Source organism: Cololabis saira, chromosome 15, assembly GCF_033807715.1.
Source record: "Cololabis saira isolate AMF1-May2022 chromosome 15, fColSai1.1, whole genome shotgun sequence".
NCBI lineage: Eukaryota > Metazoa > Chordata > Actinopteri > Beloniformes > Belonidae > Cololabis > Cololabis saira.
Window position 1 is genome coordinate 22,164,543 of NC_084601.1, and position 19,390 is coordinate 22,183,932.

Here is a 19,390-nt window from a genome sequence, read left to right on the forward strand (position 1 = left end):
CAGTTATAGTCAATGACGATTTTCAGTCACCAGGAGCTCCAGTTGATGTCAAGGCTTAGGACTAGGGGCCAAGGTTGGAATCACTAGGGACCGGCAGTCATAAAGTCTGCAATTACAGGAGGAATTTAGAGGAAAACTCTTTTAATTCATGCCTCGGAAGTAGATCGTACATGGTGAATCAGAGCAGGATCCTCAGAACCAGTTAGACCTGACCAAAGAGCTTCACACCATGAAACAATACCCTCTTGTTCCTATTAACGAGGCAGTAAACCCCCTAGAGAGGAAACATTGCTGTAATCATAAATGTCATCGGTCTGCAGGAGGAAACGCCGAAGGCGGCATAGAAGGAAGCAGGTCCAGAAATCTGAATAACCACGTCAGCCAGTTGCAGAAAAGGGAAGTTTGAAGAGAAGCTTCTGCTAGACAAATGAGAACATGAACAGGGACATGAGAGGTTATTATGGAGAAGAAAGCTCTTGGGTAACTGAGGTTTCCTTTGTTTAGATGTTCATTTCAGGAGGTCATGCTGGAAACCTGGCAAGGTCCGTAAATCAGAACCTTTACCCTGAGACACGCTGAAGAAATGAGGATGATTGTAATGGATCATCATTGCTGATCTGATAGAAAACTTCTGCAGCAGGAAATATTAACAGCCCTGATAACGGTGCTGATGAACAGCGCTGATAAACTCCACAACGCAGAACAATGAGGAGGCTGAGAGCAACACACCTTTTCAATCCACAGCTCAGAGGCAGTTTATAACAAATATCTGTACCAACAGCTGAAATTACCCATCTGAGGTTCCGGTTCCAAAAGACATGAGCAAGAGTGTTTCCTGAATTACAACGGAAGTTAGCGCTGAACTAACAGTACAAATGTTAAATGACTAATAAACATCTGAATATTTGAAAAAAAATATATACTCTGTAAGTTTAAACTTTGTTGGTTTGAACCTCCTCAGTGGGCAAGACACTGTCTCCAGATGTTTGATTTGACTTCAGCAGAAAATTCACAGAAACTCTTATTAAACAGTGGATGTTCTGAGTGTTCAGTAGACCAGGGTGAAAAGTAACAAAGCTTGTAGCTTAGAAGCAAAATTCAAGCTATTTCATCAGATGTCAATAGAAAGGGAGTGGGAGCTGTCTTGATGTTAGAGCATAGTTATATCCCACCTTGATTACTGCAATGCCCTTCTCGCTGCCCTGGAGTAATTTAAGTTAGACTGAGGGCAGAGATGAGCCTTTGCCAACAGTAACATACAGTAGTTACATTCAAAAGATTGTGTAGAAAAGAGGAGAAGTGTATGCAAGGAGGTTGGAAAGGATGGAATAAAGTGTCAGGGGTGTAAAAGATTGTCGGCAAGAATGAACGGGAAAGTTTACAAGAGCCCTGAAGAAAAGACAGGAGGCAGAGATGGAAGTAGCAGTGGTTAAAATATTGAGGATGGATAGACGAGGAATGAGTACATCTGAGGAACAGCACGTTAGATGTTTTGGAGAGAAAGTCAGAGCGACCAGACTGAGATGGTTTGAACATAAACAGATGAGGGGTAGTGAGCACATTGGTAGAGGGGTGATTACGTTAGAACTGCCATGAAGGAGGTCGACAGGAAGACCAAAGAGGAGATATAGGGATGAAGTGAGAGCGGAAATGATGTCAGTTGGTGTGAGAGAAGATGATGCAGAGGATAGGATTAGATGGAGGCAGATGATTCACTGAAGATGTCACTGTCACTTTAACAAATCTGCTTTTTAAACACCTTGAAGGGAAGGGAACACATGCTAGACTTTTATTTGTTGATTTTATTCATCCGCTTTTGATACCATGCAACCACACATTTTAATAGAGAGGCTTTTAGAAAATTTTATATTAAGTCTTAACCTTGTGGGATGGATTTTAGATTTTTTATCAACTAGAACACAGAGAGGGAGAGTGAATAACACTATGAACAAGTGTGTTCCTCGACTGGTTCACCACAAGGATGTGTTTTGTCACCTCTGTTGTTCATCCTTTACACAAATATGTGCTGCAGCAGAAGGGAGGATAGATTTATTAGACTTCGGCAGGGCTGCCCTTTGTCACCGGTTCTGTTCATCATTTTTACGGACAGGATTTATGGGCAAAGCCAGGGGCCGGAGGGGATCCGGTTTGGGAACCACTGGATGTCGTCTCTGCTTTTTTGCGGATGACATTGTCCTGTTGGCTTAATCGGACCGGGACCTTCAGCATGTGCTGGGCCGGTTTGAAGCTGAGTGCAACGCGGCAGGGATGAGAATCAGCACCTACAAAACCGAGGTAATGGTTCTCCATCGGTAAAGGGTGGCATGCCTTCTCCGGGTGGGTGGAAGTCCTGCTTCAGGTGGAGAAGTTCAAATATATCGGGGTCTTGTTCACGACGGAGAGAAAGATTGAGCGTGAGATTGACAGACAGATCGGTGCAGCGTCTGCATGTTAGCCTGTGAGACTCCTGATACAGTAGATAGGTACCGGCAGGCCAAGAAATCCGCAGCTCGGGCAGTCCATCCATCCATCCATCCATCCATCCAAAGCAGGTTCAAGAAACTCTGAGTCTAATCCTGAACTCTTAGTTGATCTACTCCGAGATCGGAAACTCTGAGTTTTCGGTTCCAGAACAGCGGATTTGAGTTAATTTACTCAACTCTAGTTTCACCTGGAGTTAAGCGCGTGCACCACAACTATAAAAAGCCAGCATCAATGGAGCCCTGATACAACGATTCACCATGGCAACGGGAAAGAGGAGGTCTGCTTTTTTCACCCGAATGGAATTAGAGATTTTAATGCGCGCATACGGCGAATTTGAACATGTTTTTCGAAAAAAGAATAACACCGCAGCACAGAATATAATATAAAATTAATTTAACAGATCTCTACATCATTCACCTGCAATCCTGTGGAACTCCTTGATGGCTTGGACAGGTTTATGTAGGCTTGCCACCCGTCCCTTGAAATACGGAATTGTTCCGTAATTCTCACTCACTCACTCATCTTCTTCCGCTTTATCCGTTCCCGGGTCGCGGGGGCAGCAGCCTCAGCAGGGATGCCCAGACTTCCTTCACCCCAGACACTTCCTCCAGCTCTTCCGAGGGGAGTCCGAGGCGTTCCCAGGCCAGCCGAGAGACATAGTCTCTCCAGCGTGTCCTGGGTCTTCCCCGGGGTCTCCTCCCGGTGGGACATGCCTGGAACACCTCCCTAGGGAGGCGTCCAGGAGGCATCCGGTACAGATGCCCAAGCCACCTCAGCTGACTCCTCTCAATGTGAAGGAGCAGCGGCTCGACTCCGAGCTCCTCCCGGGTGACCCAACTCCTCACCCTATCTCTAAGGGAGCGTCCAGCCACCCTGCAGAGGAAACTCATCTCGGCCGCTTGTATCCGCGATCTTGTCCTTTCGGTCACTACCCAAAGTTCATGACCATAGGTGAGGGTAGGGGCGTAGATTGACCGGTAAATCGAGAGCTTCGCCTTTCGACTCAGCTCCCTCTTCACCACGACGGTCCGGTACATCGACCGCATAACTGCGGACGCAGTTCCGTAATTGTGAACTAAAAGTTGCGTTCTGTATTGAACCAATACAGACACATATTATGCTCTTATTTATTTATGTAATAATATACAGGTGGAGGTCGGAAAATTTTAATATATTGCAAAACTTCATTCGTGGTAAATTCAACTTACGGTGAAACAAATATTATTTCCCACTACATACAAAGTGAGATATTTCAAGCCTGTATTTGTTATAATTTTGGTGATTATGGCTCACAGTTTATGAAAACCTCAAATAAAAAATCTCCAAAAATTAGAATATATTATGAAATCAATAAACAATTCAATCATCAAAATTATAACAAATAAAGGATTAACATATATTGCTTTGCCTGTAATGAGACTATGTAATATACATGTATTACGCGGTCTGCTAACCATCTCCCGACGAATATTTAATTCTCTGTGCATTAATGCTGCACCTCATCAATTGGGTCTTCATCAAAAGGACACGCCATGTTCGTGACAATGGACTTCTAATATATATTCTGACTCTGTTTTTAATGACAGACGGCAGAACTTCGCCAAAACTCGCCTGCTGACTGAATGAATGAGGAAATCAAATGTGCGTGTGTCTCTGAAAGAGGGCAGAGACGCAGAGAAACTCCAGGTTCATTCATATGGCGCTTTTGCATTAGTCTCACTTCTCCCCGGTTCTACCCGCTATGGCCCCATTTTGCGCTTTCGCACTAGGGCTGAGACGGGTAAAGCCGCTCCAAGTCGATACTTTTTTCTGTAACCATTTCAGCCAGGTTCTTTGCGAGCTGAGAAGGGACTATTTCTGACGTCACCACCCTCCTCGCCACAGATTGGTCGGGGGGCGGGGCCGTCACCACCCTCCGCGCCTCTGATTGGTCGGGGGGCGGGGCCGTCAGACGTTTGAATCAGGAAGCGGGAGTCAGAGCGAGGCGACTCGCGGCTCGCAGCGATTTTATTATAAAGCGCAAAACGTCTGTTTGGTGATCCAACTCTGAGGTGCAGATGTTCATAAACCTGGTGGCTGAGGAGAAAAAATTTAAAAAGGGATGTAGACGGGCTGTTTTACTCTCAGCCGCTCCCGGCTCCAGCTGATTTCTCATCAGCGCGACATGAACAAAGCGGTTGCGCAATCGAGTACGTCACAGCAGCTTCACCCAAACCTGCCCGCTTCTCCCCTGGCAATGCGAAAACACACGGGTGGAACCGTGCCGTACCGCGCCGAGCGGAGCCGGGCTCAACCGATACTAGTGCAAAAGTGGCAATAGAGAGTCTGTTACTACGGTAACTGGCCGAGAGCTTAAGTTACCTCTCTTTGTGAAACAGGCTAGAGTTACCCCTCTTTCTCCGGTTTGAGTTACCTTTGTGAAACGGAAAACTCAGAGTTTCCCTCATTTCAGGGTTAACAGACTCAGAGTTTTCACTAAACCTGCTTTGTGAAACGGACCCCCGATGACACACTAAACCCATAAAGGCTATTCCACCATTTACCCACTGTGAATTAACTAGCTCCTCTATGGATCACCACCTTGACATTGTGATGTATGTTCCCAAGTGATCTAAAGAGCAATATTGTTGGGGGTTAATGCTCTTAGTAGTCCTAAACAAAACTGGTCCTAGGGGACAGGCCATTCTTAGGAGGAATCAGTCAGATTTGCATCAGGGAAATTCTAAGGAGGCTATGATGGACTAGTGGTTCACCAGGTTGTCACCTTGGAAACAGACCAGTCTAAAGAGTCTGGTGGCCAGGCCTTCTCTCATTAAGCCCGGCCAGGAATGGGTCAGGCAAGGGTTCATACCATAGACCCTATTTGTGCTTTTTTTTAATACTTTTTGTGTGTTGCACTTTCATTTTCATACACTACAGTCGTCTGGATTTACTGGACATCGGTTTCCGACAGAAATTGACCATCTCCAGCGACTTTAAACGCACTCACAACATCCCGGACGAGATAGCGAGACCAGCGGGATCTCCGTGGATTGTTATCGGGTCTGTCAGGCGAAGCAGATGGCGGCGCGAGAACAAGCAGAAGCGGGGCTGCCGGGCAGGGCTACTGGCCAAACTAAGGAACCAGCCACTTAAACCTCCGCTGCCGAGCCTCTATCTCACAAACGCCAGATCCATGGTACACAAAACGGACGATTTGGAACTACAGCTGGCTGAAAATCGCTATGTTCATGATTGTTGTGTGCTTTTTATCACGGAGACTTGGCTTCACACACAAAGCCCCGATGCCGCGGTGCAGCTAACCGGCCGCACGCTACACAGATGGGACAGGAACAGTGACTCTGGGAAGACCAGAGAAGGGGGGCTCTGCATCTACGTCCATGAAGGTTGGTGTAACAACAGCACTATTCTGGACAGCCACTGTTCTCCGGACCTGGAGTTCATGTCGGTGAGATGCAGACCCTTTTTTCTACCGAGAGAGCTTGCTGTTGTTGTCATCACTGCGGTATACATACCACCGGACGCAAATGTAAACACGGCTCTGTCTCTGCTGCTTAGCGTCATCAATAAACACCAGCGTGCCCACCCCCATGGCGCCCACATTATCGCAGGGGACTTTAATAAGGCAAATTTAAAGACTGTTTTGCCGAAATTTCACCAGCATGTAAGATGCCCAACAAGAGGGGGAACACTCTGGATCATGTTTATTCCAACATCAAACATGCATACAGAGCCGTACCCCTCCCCCACCTGGGCCGGTCAGATCACCTCTCCCTGCTCCTCACCCCCGCATACACCCCCCTCAGTCGTCAAACAAAGCCCACAAATGGCGCTTTTCCACTAGTACCTACTCAGCGCGGCTCGGCTCGGGACGGCTCGTCACGCCTCGTCCCGGCTCCACCCGCTTTGGTCTCGTTTGTTTTTCCACAGCCAGGTGAGAAGTGGGCGGGTTGGGGTGAAGCTGCTGTGACGTACTCGATTGCGCAACACCTTTGTTCGTGTCGCGCTGATGAGAAAATCAACTGGAGCCGCGAGCGGCTGAGAAGAAAACAGCCCGTCTACATCCCTTTTTTAATTCTCTCGTCAGCCACCAGGTTTATGAACATCTGCACCTCAGAGTTGGATCACCAAACAGGTCCAGATGGAGTACCTGTGAAGGTGCTCAGGGCATGTGCCAACCAGCTAACTCTTCACAGTCATTTTCAACCTGTCTCTTGCCCAAGCTTTCATCCCACCCTGCCTGAAATCAACCACAATCATCCCGATCCCCAAAAAGTCACCCACTGCAACTCTCAACGACTTCCGCCCTGTAGCACTCACCCCAGTCATCACCAAGTGCTTTGAGAAACTGGTCTTAAAGCACATCAAAGCCTGTCTCCCCCCCACCCTGGACTCACACCATTTTGCATACCGGGCAAACAGATCAACGGAAGACGCGCTAACCATCGCACTCCACTTCGCGCTGAGTCACCTGGAGAAACAGGGGAGCTACGTCAGGATGCATTTCGTCGACTTCGGCTCAGGCTTTAATACAATAATACCGGACATTCTAATCCACAAACTATCCACCCTGGGGCTCCCACCATCCACCTGCTCCTGGATTAAGGACTTTTTGGTGAACCGACCCCAGCGCGTGAAGCTCGGTCCTCACCTCTCCTCCTCCCGCACTCTCAGTACTGGCTCTCCTCAGGGCTGTGTGCTGAGCCCACTACTGTACTCCCTCTATACATCGGACTGCAGCCCCGCCCACCCAGAGAACATAATTGTCAAGTTTGCTGATGACACAACGGTGGTGGGGCTGATCACAGGGGGAAACGAGACGGCCTACAGAGATGAGGTCCTTAAACTTGGTGAGTGGTGCGCACTAGACAACCTGGCACTGAGCATCACCAAAACCAAGGAACTCATCCTGGATTTCAGGCGGAACAGAGCCTCCCCTCCCCCCTGTACATCAACGGTGAATGTGTGGAGCAAGTGCAGTCCTGGGCGTCCACATCACTGCAGACCTCTCCTGGCCTGTCAACACCACTGTACTGGTCAAGAAGGCTCAGCAGCGGCTGCACTTCCTGAGGGTGCTCAGGAAGGAGAACTTGAACACACAGCTGCTTGTGGCCTTCTACCGCTCCACCATCGAGGGCCTGCTGACCTATGCTGTGACAGTGTGGCACTCCAGCTGCACAGAAGCAGACAGGAAGAGGCTGCAGAGGGTGGCAAACACAGCACGGAAGATCATCGGCTGCCCTCTACCCTCTCTGCCCTCCCTGTCTGACATCTACAGCTCCTGCTGTCTCAGCAGGGCAAGGAACATCTTAAAGGACAACACCCACCCCGGTTTCCACTTCTTCGACCTGTTGCCCTCTGGAAGGCGCTTCAGGTCCATACGAACCCGAACAAACAGACTTGGACAGCTTCTTCCCCAAAGCTGTGAACTTTCTAAACCAATAAGCTCATACTGTGCAATATTCTTCATCCATTATGTGCAATACTCTTTATCCATTATGTGCAATATTCTTTACTCATCTACGTGCAATATTCTTCCACCCATTCATGTGCATTATTATTCTCTCATTCACTCATTTTTATAGTGTATATATATTTATGTTTCCTGTTTCTCATTTTGTTGTTTACAGTCTTTGTTTACATAGTCTTTGCATGTGTGCACTTTTACGGAGCTGCTGCCTAATCTCATTGTACCAGTATAATGATAATAAAGGCTTTCTATTTCTATTTCTATTTCTATACAATCGGTGAAGAAATAGAAGTCTGAGTAAATGTTATTTTGTTAGATTTTGTTTTTCCATATCAAACAGTGTTTCGGATTTGTGGCTGGAAAATATCACAGTTATCACAGAACTGGTATTAGATGATAAAGGTCCAGTTTCAGCTCAGGAAATCAGAGGTTCCAACATGCCAACGTGGGGTTTTTATTTAATCAAGACCTACCACACTGAAGAATGCAGTGGTTGGTGAAGACTTGGCTTTTCAGAGCCGTCCTGCAGTACCTCTGTAGCTACATTCCTGCTTTAGATAACTTTATCAAGTGAGTCTTCCGCTGTTTACTTGCTGCTGTAAAGTTAAACATGAAGAGGTAACGAACAACAAAGAGAAAAGTTGGTAGGAATCCACCGCAGGGTTTCTTTTGTTTCTTGTGTTGAATGCTGAAAATGACAGGGAGAGCAATGAGTTCAGATCACCTGAAAAACATGTCTGCTAGTGCCACCAGCAGACATGTGACCTGTTCAATATGAAGCTGAAGAAACTGAAGTAAAACCAAGGACCGACATTCAGTGTGCTAGTCTGGTTCAGTCCAGGAAGTGAAGATAGTTGCAGTTCCCCTACTGACCACTGGGCTCTGGATCCAGACCTGCGGTTCCACTACTGACCCTTAGTTTTGGACCTAGACCTGTGGTTCCCCTACTGACCACTAGGTTTTGGATCCAGATGTGAGCATGAATGTCTGGCTGCAGACTGTGTTTAGACTGGAACTCCACTGATCTCCGTTCTCCAGTGGTTAGGTTAATGATAGATTTAATCAGAATGAATGAAAGCTAACACTGGTTGCCATTGTGGCCCGATACAGTTTAAGGGCGCACTGAGATCTTGGGATGACCAATACACCAGAGACAAAACGGTTGTGAAAATACAAATTCTTATTTTATTTAATGACTAAAAAACAGGATTCTTTTTAAAACCATCACAAATGTAACAATACATGACACAATCACATCCCCGTATTTTGGGGCAGGGATGAGGGGATCCTCGCTAATGATAGGGCTGAGGCCCACCAGCAGGGGGGGTTACCAAAGGAATGGATCAATGGTCCAGAGATTCACACCATGCAGACACACGTGTCACACTAACTATAAACCAAAAGTAAGTTAAATAAACCAAGAACTGCAAACGTAGGATAATAAAAATCAAGAGGCACAGCAAACTAAGGAAAACTAAGCATACGTGAAATTCACACACACGGAAAATAAAGCACCATCACCCAAGGATTGGCTTGCCACCCTGCCGTGGACGCTCAGCACCTGGAAAGCAAAGAAACCAAAAAGGGTATTAGGAGATGAACCAACATACAAAACAGCACAAAAGTAATAGAAAGAAAAATAAAGAAATTAACCAATGTGGTTACCAACCACGCGAATGAATGAATTCAACAAGCTCTCGAGCCCCAAAACAAATAACAGGTATGGAAAGAAAAAGAACACAATAAACCCGGCCCAAAAACCTATTGGTTATCTGCAGTTATACAAATGGACCTCCTGCCAATAGGTTTTAAAGCAGGGGCAACAAAAAGAACACAAATTAACCCAAAAGAAGAATATCCCTCACACCACGCTCCAAACACACACTCTCTCTCACACACGCACACACACACGCACGCACGCTTGCTAAAAACTAAGTGTATCAAAAAGTCTTGGATGCTCGAAGGTCTTGCAGCCTCTTCACGTGAGCGGCCGCGTCAGTCCAGCCAGACCACGGCTCTGTTTCTTTCCCGTAGATAAGAACGCTGGCAAGAACGGCAGTGGGGGCTAAAACCAGCAACACCAGGCGATGTAAGGCTTCTTAATTTATTCTAAAGCAGCTCGCTGCATTTCACGAGTCGTCTGCGCTGCAGACGCTGCCAGCGAGCCCATCATCCTCAGAAGGCGCAGCTGCGACCGACTGAAAGGACGCTGAACAACGGACGTGCAGTTGCATGAATTCTTGCCACAAGATCCGCTTCTGACACGAGCCGGCCAAAGCCACAGATGGATGAGGAACGAGACAGGAACCGACTGGAACCCGCAGTGGGCGGGGGCGAAGAGTCGCGCTTTCTTTCCGGGTTCGCCATCACCTCCCCTTAAATAGGCTGGCGACGCATGCCATTGGTCAAGGCTGCGCACTCACAAATAAGCACTTAAGTGCGTCTTACCACAATCTGCCCCCAGCTTTTTCAATCGGCGCCCCGCCGATGCACTCGCAAACAATCACCCTGGGTTCTGCGATGGCTGATCAGCCACCAGGTTACTGGAACACGCAGCCCCCTTTACGAAGGTCACAGAACCAAGAACTCGGACAAAGTCCGAGCCCAAATAACGCAGCTGCTGGTAGACAGCTTCAACTCTATTTTGCATGAAGATAAACTTCACCAAATTGTCCTTAAGAAAAAGTGTAGCACTCAGCGCTAACTTCCAAAAGTCGTCCGATCAACAGACGCTTTTTTTTTCAAGAAATAAAGTTAAAAAAAAAACATGATCATAAACGCTACCACCTCACCGCCTGCTCCCTGGTGGAGAGGTGGCATGCCCTTTCGCAGAAATCTGCCTCTTCAATGGAGTCAATTATCGTCATCCCAGAAAACGTTGAACATTTTCACGGGGAACAAATACCAGCCTCTCGGTCACTAAGGACCCAGAAGCAAAGAATGTATCGCCAGCGCTTGTCGAACCTCGTCTCTTCCTCCATACCTCAAAACTCAGCTTACCGTGTTGCCAGAAGGTTTCAGTCCACAGCCAGAGGAATACACTGCCAACCTCCACACTGGGCTCACTGCCGTTCTTGCCAACACTCACACAAAAATAGAAAAGGTTAGTTAAAATGCCTGAGAAAAAAAAAAGTTTTCCTTTCCCCCAACAAACCATACAACCAACCACTTTCACAACAATAGTCACTGGTGTTTAGAAGTCATCCTGCCAACAACGCCAAATGTGGCCCGATACAGTTTAAGGGCGCACTGAGATCTTGGGATGACCAATACACCAGAGACAAAACGGTTGTGAAAATACAAATTCTTATTTTATTTAATGACTAAAAAACAGGATTCTTTTTAAAACCATCACAAATGTAACAATATATAACACAATCACATCTCCGTATTTTGGGGCAGGGATGAGGGGATCCTCGCTAATGATAGGGCTGAGGCCCACCAGCAGGGGGGGTTACCAAAGGAATGGATCAATGGTCCAGAGATTCACACCATGCAGACACACGTGTCACACTAACTATAAACCAAAAGTAAGTTAAATAAACCAAGAACTGCAAACGTAGGATAATAAAAATCAAGAGGCACAGCAAACTAAGGAAAACTAAGCATACGTGAAATTCACACACACGGAAAATAAAGCACCATCACCCAAGGATTGGCTTGCCACCCCGCCGTGGACGCTCAGCACCTGGAAAGCAAAGAAACCAAAAAGGGTATTAGGAGATGAACCAACATACAAAACAGCACAAAAGTAATAGAAAGAAAAATAAAGAAATTAACCAATGTGGTTACCAACCACGCGAATGAATGAATTCAACAAGCTCTCGAGCCCCAAAACAAATAACAGGTATGGAAAGAAAAAGAACACAATAAACCCGGCCCAAAAACCTATTGGTTATCTGCAGTTATACAAATGGACCTCCTGCCAATAGGTTTTAAAGCAGGGGCAACAAAAAGAACACAAATTAACCCAAAAGAAGAATATCCCTCACACCACGCTCCAAACACACACTCTCTCTCACACACGCACACACACACGCACGCACGCTTGCTAAAAACTAAGTGTATCAAAAAGTCTTGGATGCTCGAAGGTCTTGCAGCCTCTTCACGTGAGCGGCCGCGTCAGTCCAGCCAGACCACGGCTCTGTTTCTTTCCCGTAGATAAGAACGCTGGCAAGAACGGCAGTGGGGGCTAAAACCAGCAACACCAGGCGATGTAAGGCTTCTTAATTTATTCTAAAGCAGCTCGCTGCATTTCACAAGTCGTCTGCGCTGCAGACGCTCCCAGCGAGCCAATCATCCTCAGAAGGCGCAGCTGCGACCGACTGAAAGGACGCTGAACAACGGACGTGCAGTTGCATGAATTCTTGCCACAAGATCCGCTTCTGACACGAGCCGGCCAAAGCCACAGATGGATGAGGAACGAGACAGGAACCGACTGGAACCCGCAGTGGGCGGGGGCGAAGAGTCGCGCTTTCTTTCCGGGTTCGCCATCACCTCCCCTTAAATAGGCTGGCGACGCATGCCATTGGTCAAGGCTGCGCACTCACAAATAAGCACTTAAGTGCGTCTTACCACACCATCATTGGTTATCAGACAGTAATTAGCTATTGTTAGCTTCATTGTAGCTGTTAATAGCTTTAGTTTAGCTAAAATTCACCCAGAATATGGATTTTAAAGTCAGCTTCGCTCGTTGTAGCTTCTGTTATGCTTAGCTTTATCTTAGCCAACATTAGCTTTAGCTTAACTACCATCTCAGGTGTTGCAGCAACAAATCAGCCATTGGTGTGAAATTAGAGTATTATAAACATAAAGAATCAATCAATAGCAGAGGAAAGTAGCTCAAAGGAACAAACTATGGCGGAAAAAATCTGTTCTTTCAGGAAACAAATAACGATGTAAAGTTTTTTTTATCCAATCATAAAGCATCATAAAGGGAATGCCCTTGCTTTATGACAAACTCCTTGTAATTCTCATAAATTACGACTTTATTCTCGCAATATTACGAGTTTATTCTCGTAATATTACAACTTTATTCTCATAATATTACGACTTTATTATCGTAATATTACGACTTTATTCTCGTAATTTACAATTTTTTTTGGTCTTAGTTTGGCCCTAATACTCCGTCGTAGTATTAGCCTACTATGAATTGGCTTAAAATGGTCTTATGGAATCTTTGCAGCTTCAGAACCCAGGAAAACAATGTAATAAACTAAAGGCAGACATACACCTCTTAGTGGACACACATATTAGAGACAGAAAAACCCAAATATTAAACCTAAACAATTCAAACACATTGTTCATCAACCCATACAGTAGTAGCCAGAGAGGAGTCAGAATACTGATCAATGAAAAAAAGGTTTGTTCATAGAACAACGACAGACTCTGAGAAAAGATTAACCATAATCAATGCTTCAGTCAATCACAATGTATTCACTTCCATCAGCATTTAAGGTCCTAATAATGATGATTCTACCTTTTTTCTTTTTATCTCTTTTCATCATTAACAGATTCAATAGACATTATTATTATTGCAAGAGATTTTAGCACTAACATTAATCTGAAACTACATCGCTCAAATTCAGACTTCCAGAATGAAAGTGCAATATTAAAGAATGCATGTACCAGGATAAACTTGGAGATGTTTAGGGAAGAATGAACCACATTATTCCTTTTTTTTTACTGAATTGGTTTCTTTCTCATTAGTAATTCCCTTTCCCCAAATATTAGTGAAACTACAATCTACCTAATTATAATGAATGATCACAACCCCATTTCCCTCACACAAAAAGTGAAAACTGATGTGGTCCACTTGGTTGGTCGGCATTAGAGGTAAATGGACATTTAACACATCAAAAAATAACAGCGGAAAATAGAAAGAGATTTAGACCATTACTCAGAACCCATTCATTAATTCAAAATTACAGCATCACCTTTTAATACATGAAAAGACCCAGTCAGACTCATGAACTCTGAAAACTTTGAGTACAATAACAAACTGAATCGACCTTGGAGTTAACTAGAGCAAGTAATCCCTGCAGCAACTGCACCTTTATTTACCCTCTGATGGTCTAATGGTTCATTACAATTACTCCATTTGGTTTTTGATGTACAAAAGGTTAATGCTACACTCCTGTACTTCTATGTGGGCCTGATAAACAATGCTTCAACAGAATCTAAATGCCAAAGCCAAGTATGTTTTACAATTAAAGTGTTTCATAATTTCACTAGGTGAGTTGTCTGATTGAAATTGATACATTTCTCCTTGGTTTCATTTCCGATCAGCTACAGCATTAAAAAAAAAAGAAAAATCCACTATGATCAACCCTTCAGGAGTAATGATGTGTTTAAAACCTTTTGAACTGAGTCAGAATAGAACCCAAAGCAATGTTATGTTAGTTTTAGTTTGTCAAACTTCATCAGCTGGTGTCCTCAGTTCCAATGTTGTTCGAAGGAGAGGAGAGGAAGAAGAGAATGTACCACACGGTGGATTTCATGGGTTTTATTCTTGATGGTGAATAGAATCTGTGTTTATGACTTTCATAAATAATTTCAGTCTGTTTATGTTGTGTGGGGTTTCGAGTTGTGGTCCTGGTCAGGTGTCATGGTGACGTGGGGGCGGAGTGAGAAGGTGTCAGGTCGACCTTTACAGAGCTACGCTTGCAGCTGTGCAGGAGGCATGTGTCCCGCTCTGTTATCAGACCTGCTGCATGCACAGCCAGCAGGTATAAAAGGTGTGTGTCGGGTGCAGACAGCTGCAAAGGACAACCATGGAGAGGATGTTGGTGCTGTGCGTCTGTCTGGGGGTCCTGTCACTGAGAAACACTCAGGTAAGACAGATGTGATGGACAGCTGAGAAGTCGGAGGAGCTTTGACCCACAGATGTGATTTCTGGATTTAAATCCGGTGTCTGCCGTGTTGCTTTAGACGTTTTGCTTAAGTGATGGGCGATTCAAATCAGTTCAAGGTGACTGGACGGATTTCCATGAAGAACAAACAAATGCAGATGAAACAGAAAGTTCTCTAAATCTACTGTTGGCGGTTAAGTCCTTAAGTGTGTGGTTAAATCTGGATGTTGAGGTAAAACCTGAATGTTGGGGGTTAAACCCAGCACTTGGAGGTTTAATCTGGATGTCGGGGATTAAATCCAGACTTTGTGGTTAAACCTGGATGTTGCAGTTGAATCGGGATGTCTGGGGAAAATCTGGATGCGGGGGTTCAACCTAAATGTTGCGGTAAAACCAGGATCTCAGGGGAGAATCTGGACGTCGGAGACTAAATCAAACTACTGTTTGATGGATAACATGAGCTCAGTGTGAACTCAGCAGTGCTGGTGTGAAAGACTCAAACTTCACTTTAAACTGTTTTAGTTCCTATTCTCTACAGATAACTCGTTGTTGTTCTAGGCACTACATAAATGATATGACAGGTTTCATTTTCCACCAAACTTCTTTGTTAAACAAGAATCTTTCTGTCAAACGAGAAGTAAAACCACCTCTTAATCTACAGATTAAGGACAACTTTATATTTGAATTCAACCTTAAAAAAACCTACCGACAAGAATGTTTTTGTATTTGGATTCAAAAGATTTTATACGCAGTTCTTAAAGTTTTAACAGGAATTATAGGTTCATAAAAACCATTTCTGATATTTGTCTTCTAAAGTCTAAATCCAAAGTTACTTTTTTTTAATATACTGGTAATGTGCAAGATTTTAAGGAACATTTCTGTGAGATTTTTCTGATACATTCTCTTTACAAAAAAATCTTTCATAAAGTATTTCCCTTTCAAACTAATACATTCCATCATTTAGATTCTTTAAAGTCATATATTCAGAATTTTGTTTTTTTCAGAGCCTGAATTTCAGATATTTTTCTTAAAAAATTAGTTATGAGGTCAAAAATTTGAATTGAAATTTGTGAGTTTAGAAAGTCCTTTCCCTTGCAATAGATGGATTCAGTCATTTATACACCAGCATTTTCGAGAATAATTTTGAGTAAAAATGTGATACTTTAGTTTATCTTTAAAATTTAATCTAAAGTCAGAAATAACTTCTTTTTTCACGTTCGTAAATTGATCAAATTGATGTTTTTTTTTTAACAATCATGCTAACTCAGTTCACTTCTAAGAAACTGAACTAACCAGGTTTATTTAACTAAAAAAATAATTTAACTGGGGCAGAATCTTATTACCAGACATAAATATCTAACTAGCAAGGCAAATTGTGCTAACCCGATTATTATAACTTGCCATGTTTATTTAAACTAACCAGGTGTATTTCAATTAACCAGGTTTATTTAACTAACCAGGTGTATTTAACTAACCAGGTTTATTTAAATAACCAGGTTTATTTTACTAGCCAGCTTTATAGCACCAAACATATTTGATTTAACTTTTAAGATTTATTTAACTTTTCACAATTATTCAACTAGCTATGTTTATCATGCTAATCAGGTTTATTTAACATATGTCTGGATGTGCTGGAGGCGTGTCCAACACCAGCTAATCCCGTCTGTCAGGTGGACTCCACCCACCACCCCCAACACACACACAAACATGCAAAGCACAACGAAAGTGTTCACGGTTCATGTAGCTGCTGTGGTAATAAGTGTGTGAGCTGTGGATGACAAACACACACACACACACACACACACACACACACACACACACACACACACACACACACACACACACACACACACACACACACACACACACTGCAGGAAGGAAATTTGACTGAAAAACCTGTCGTCTTTACAGCCTCTAAGTCTGACTTTGGCTATCCTGAATTGAAACTTAACCCTGAAAGAAAGGATTTTTCTTGCAGTTTTGGGGCCAAGCCCACCCCATACCTAAAGAGTTATTGGCCCACATTTGGGTATCTAAACTCGGCCACATGTCCACCAGTCATGGAGCAGTTCTCAATTTGCTTTGGGTCTTTGGGCCACGCCTGGCCCCTAACTACATCTGCTGTAGGACCTGTCAGAACTAGACTGTGACATCTGGGTCACATCTGGCTCATACAGCTCATGCCAGAGCCCAAGTGTGGTCTAGTCCGGGACCCTTGGAACATGTCTGCTCCACGTAACACTTCTTTGTACTGTCACTGAACCAGAAGAGCCAAAACCGGCCCAAATGTTTCTGCTGTATTTGCTGTATGAGATGTAGTTTGAAGCAGATCAGAAGATGTGGAACAGGAAAAGTTCAAAATATACTCAGTATTCCAGCAAAACTATAAAACCATGGAAATAGAATAAAAAGAGCAATATTAGAAATCACTTGCGTGAGTTGTTTCAAGAAGTCGGGATCCTAACATCACATGATACAAGCCCAACTGTCTATGGGCTAACAGTCGGTTTATTAATACGCGCTGCTGCAATAACAATAACCAGTCAAGTCCAGTCTGGGGGTCTCTGGAGCTCCGTCAGAACCTGGTCCTGGTGGGGATCCATGCAGCACCAGCTAATTTACTGACAGCTAGCGTCTGGTCTATTAGCAAGAGTCCAGGCTTCAGGATAGCTGTTCCAGCTGATGCCAGGACTAGCTAGTTCATCTCCTGGTTAGTCCTCTGATTAGTACTTTGTTGGTTAATCATCTGTTTAGTTCTCTGGTTGGTTAATCCTCAGGTTAGTTCACTGATTAGTCCTCTGGTAAGTTCTTTGGTTGGTTAGCCCTTTGGATAGACATCTGTTTAGCTCTCTGGTTATTGCTCTGGTTAGTTCACTGGTTAGTCCTCTGGTTGGTTCTTTGGTTGGTTAGCCCTTTGGATGGTCATCCGTTTAGTTCTCTGGTTATTGCTCTGGTTAGTTCTCTGGTTAGTTCACTGTTTAGTCCTCTGGTAAGTTATTTTCTTGGTTAGCCCTTTGGATAGTCATTTGTTTAGCTCTGCTTAGTCCTCTGGTTGGTTCTTTGGTTGGTTAGCCCTTTGGAAAGTAATCTGTTTAGTTCTCTGGTTAGTTCAGTGGTTAGTCCTCTGGTTAGTTCTTTGGTTGGTTAGCCCTTTGGAAAGTAATCTGTTTAGTTCTCTGGTTAGTTCAGTGGTTAGTCCTCTGGTTAGTTCTTTGGCTGGTTAGCCCTTTGGATAGTCATCTGTTTAGTTCTCTGGTTAGTTCAGTGGTTAGTCCTCTGGTTAGTTCTTTGGTTGGTTAGCCCTTTGGATAGTCATCTGTTTAGATCTCTGTTTAGGTTTTTGGTTATTCCAGCTCAGATGTCCTGTTCATTCAACCTGCACCACTGCAGCTATGCAGTGGTGTCCTGAAACGTGTCAGTTTTAACTTTGGTTGTTTTAATGTCTTCATGTCTTCTGTGTTTTAGGGGCAACACCACGTGACACCATGCAATTCGTGCACAAATGCCACCCTCACCAACATGACCACTAATGTCACTGGAGCTTCTGCAACCAGCCAGTCTACAGAGAGTATGTCCAGTCCCATGGCCTCAGCTGTCACATTTCCCAGCAGCCCCAGCAGCCCCAGCAGTCCCAGCAGCAGCTCTGCAACTCCCCCCCTCACTTCCCTGGCCTCTTCCATTTCTCCTGCCTCCTCCACCTCCCTTGCCTCCACCACTTCCTCTGCTCCCCCCTCCTCCTCCTCCTCCGCTGTCACCACTGACTCTCCTCTCACCGCCGCCGGTTCCTCTACAGCTGGGAAGGATGGCAACAGCAGTGCTTCCACCACTTCGAGGTCCACGTGGACATCCACCTCGGGTTCCGTCTTGGTATCACACAAGGTCACCACACCAAGAGGGGGCGGCGCCTGCGTATCAGTCTGCTGCAGCCCCTTGCTGTTATCGCTCATCAGTATCCTGGTCCACAGACAATGGCCTCTGGTCTAGTCCAGACCTGGAGACCCACCACAGGGAGGGCAAGAAGAGATCCCCGTCTTCCGGCTTTAACAGCCGTGCCAACTGAGCTCTGTCCACTTTAATGAAGACTTTCCCCTTAAATATAATACAAACCACTGAGGCTTTTTTTTTTTTTACATTTATTACAAATAAAATTGTAACCGAGTTGAGTTTGTGATCTTCTATAAAACTGGTATTTACTCTGACTAGATCATCTTATTTTTTATTTTATTTTTCATCATTATGATGTAGATAAACAACCCCAGACCATCATTCCCAAGCCACCGTGCTTGACTGTGGGTATGAGGTGTTTCTGCTGTGTTTATTTTTCTCCAAACATAGTTCTGGACGGACTATGCCTGATGACAGAAAGTGTGCGGGTTTGTTCAGATGCAGTTTTGTGAACTTCAGTCGTGCTTCCATGTTCTTTTTAGACAGAAGAGGTTTCCTCCTGGAAACCCTTCCATACCAACTGTAGTGGTTCAGTCTTCTTCTAGTTGTGCTGTATAGACATTGAACATGCTCAGTGAGACCTGGAGACTATAAGATGGAACTCCTGGGTGTTTTTTTTCTAGTACATTTTCTGGGATGT

At 44.6% G+C, this 19,390-nt stretch overlaps 1 protein-coding gene across 1 annotated transcript; it reads left to right on the top strand.

Moving 5' to 3' along the window:
* Nucleotides 1–14,635: 14,635 nt before the first annotated feature.
* On the top strand, nucleotides 14,636–18,968 carry LOC133461180 (uncharacterized). Its single transcript, XM_061741981.1, has 2 exons — nucleotides 14,636–14,787; nucleotides 18,271–18,968. The coding sequence occupies exons 1-2, from the start codon at nucleotides 14,728–14,730 to the stop codon at nucleotides 18,787–18,789; spliced, it is 579 nt and encodes a 192-aa protein (XP_061597965.1). The 5' UTR covers nucleotides 14,636–14,727; the 3' UTR covers nucleotides 18,790–18,968.
* The last annotated feature ends 422 nt before the right edge of the window (nucleotides 18,969–19,390 follow it).

Coding starts and splice junctions, on each gene's coding strand:
- LOC133461180 (XM_061741981.1), top strand. CDS start 14,728: ATGGAGAGGATGTTGGTGCTGTGCGTCTGTCTGGGGGTCCTGTCACTG. Junction 14,788..18,270: donor TGTCACTGAGAAACACTCAG/GTAAGACAGATG, acceptor TCTGTGTTTTAG/GGGCAACACCACGTGACACC.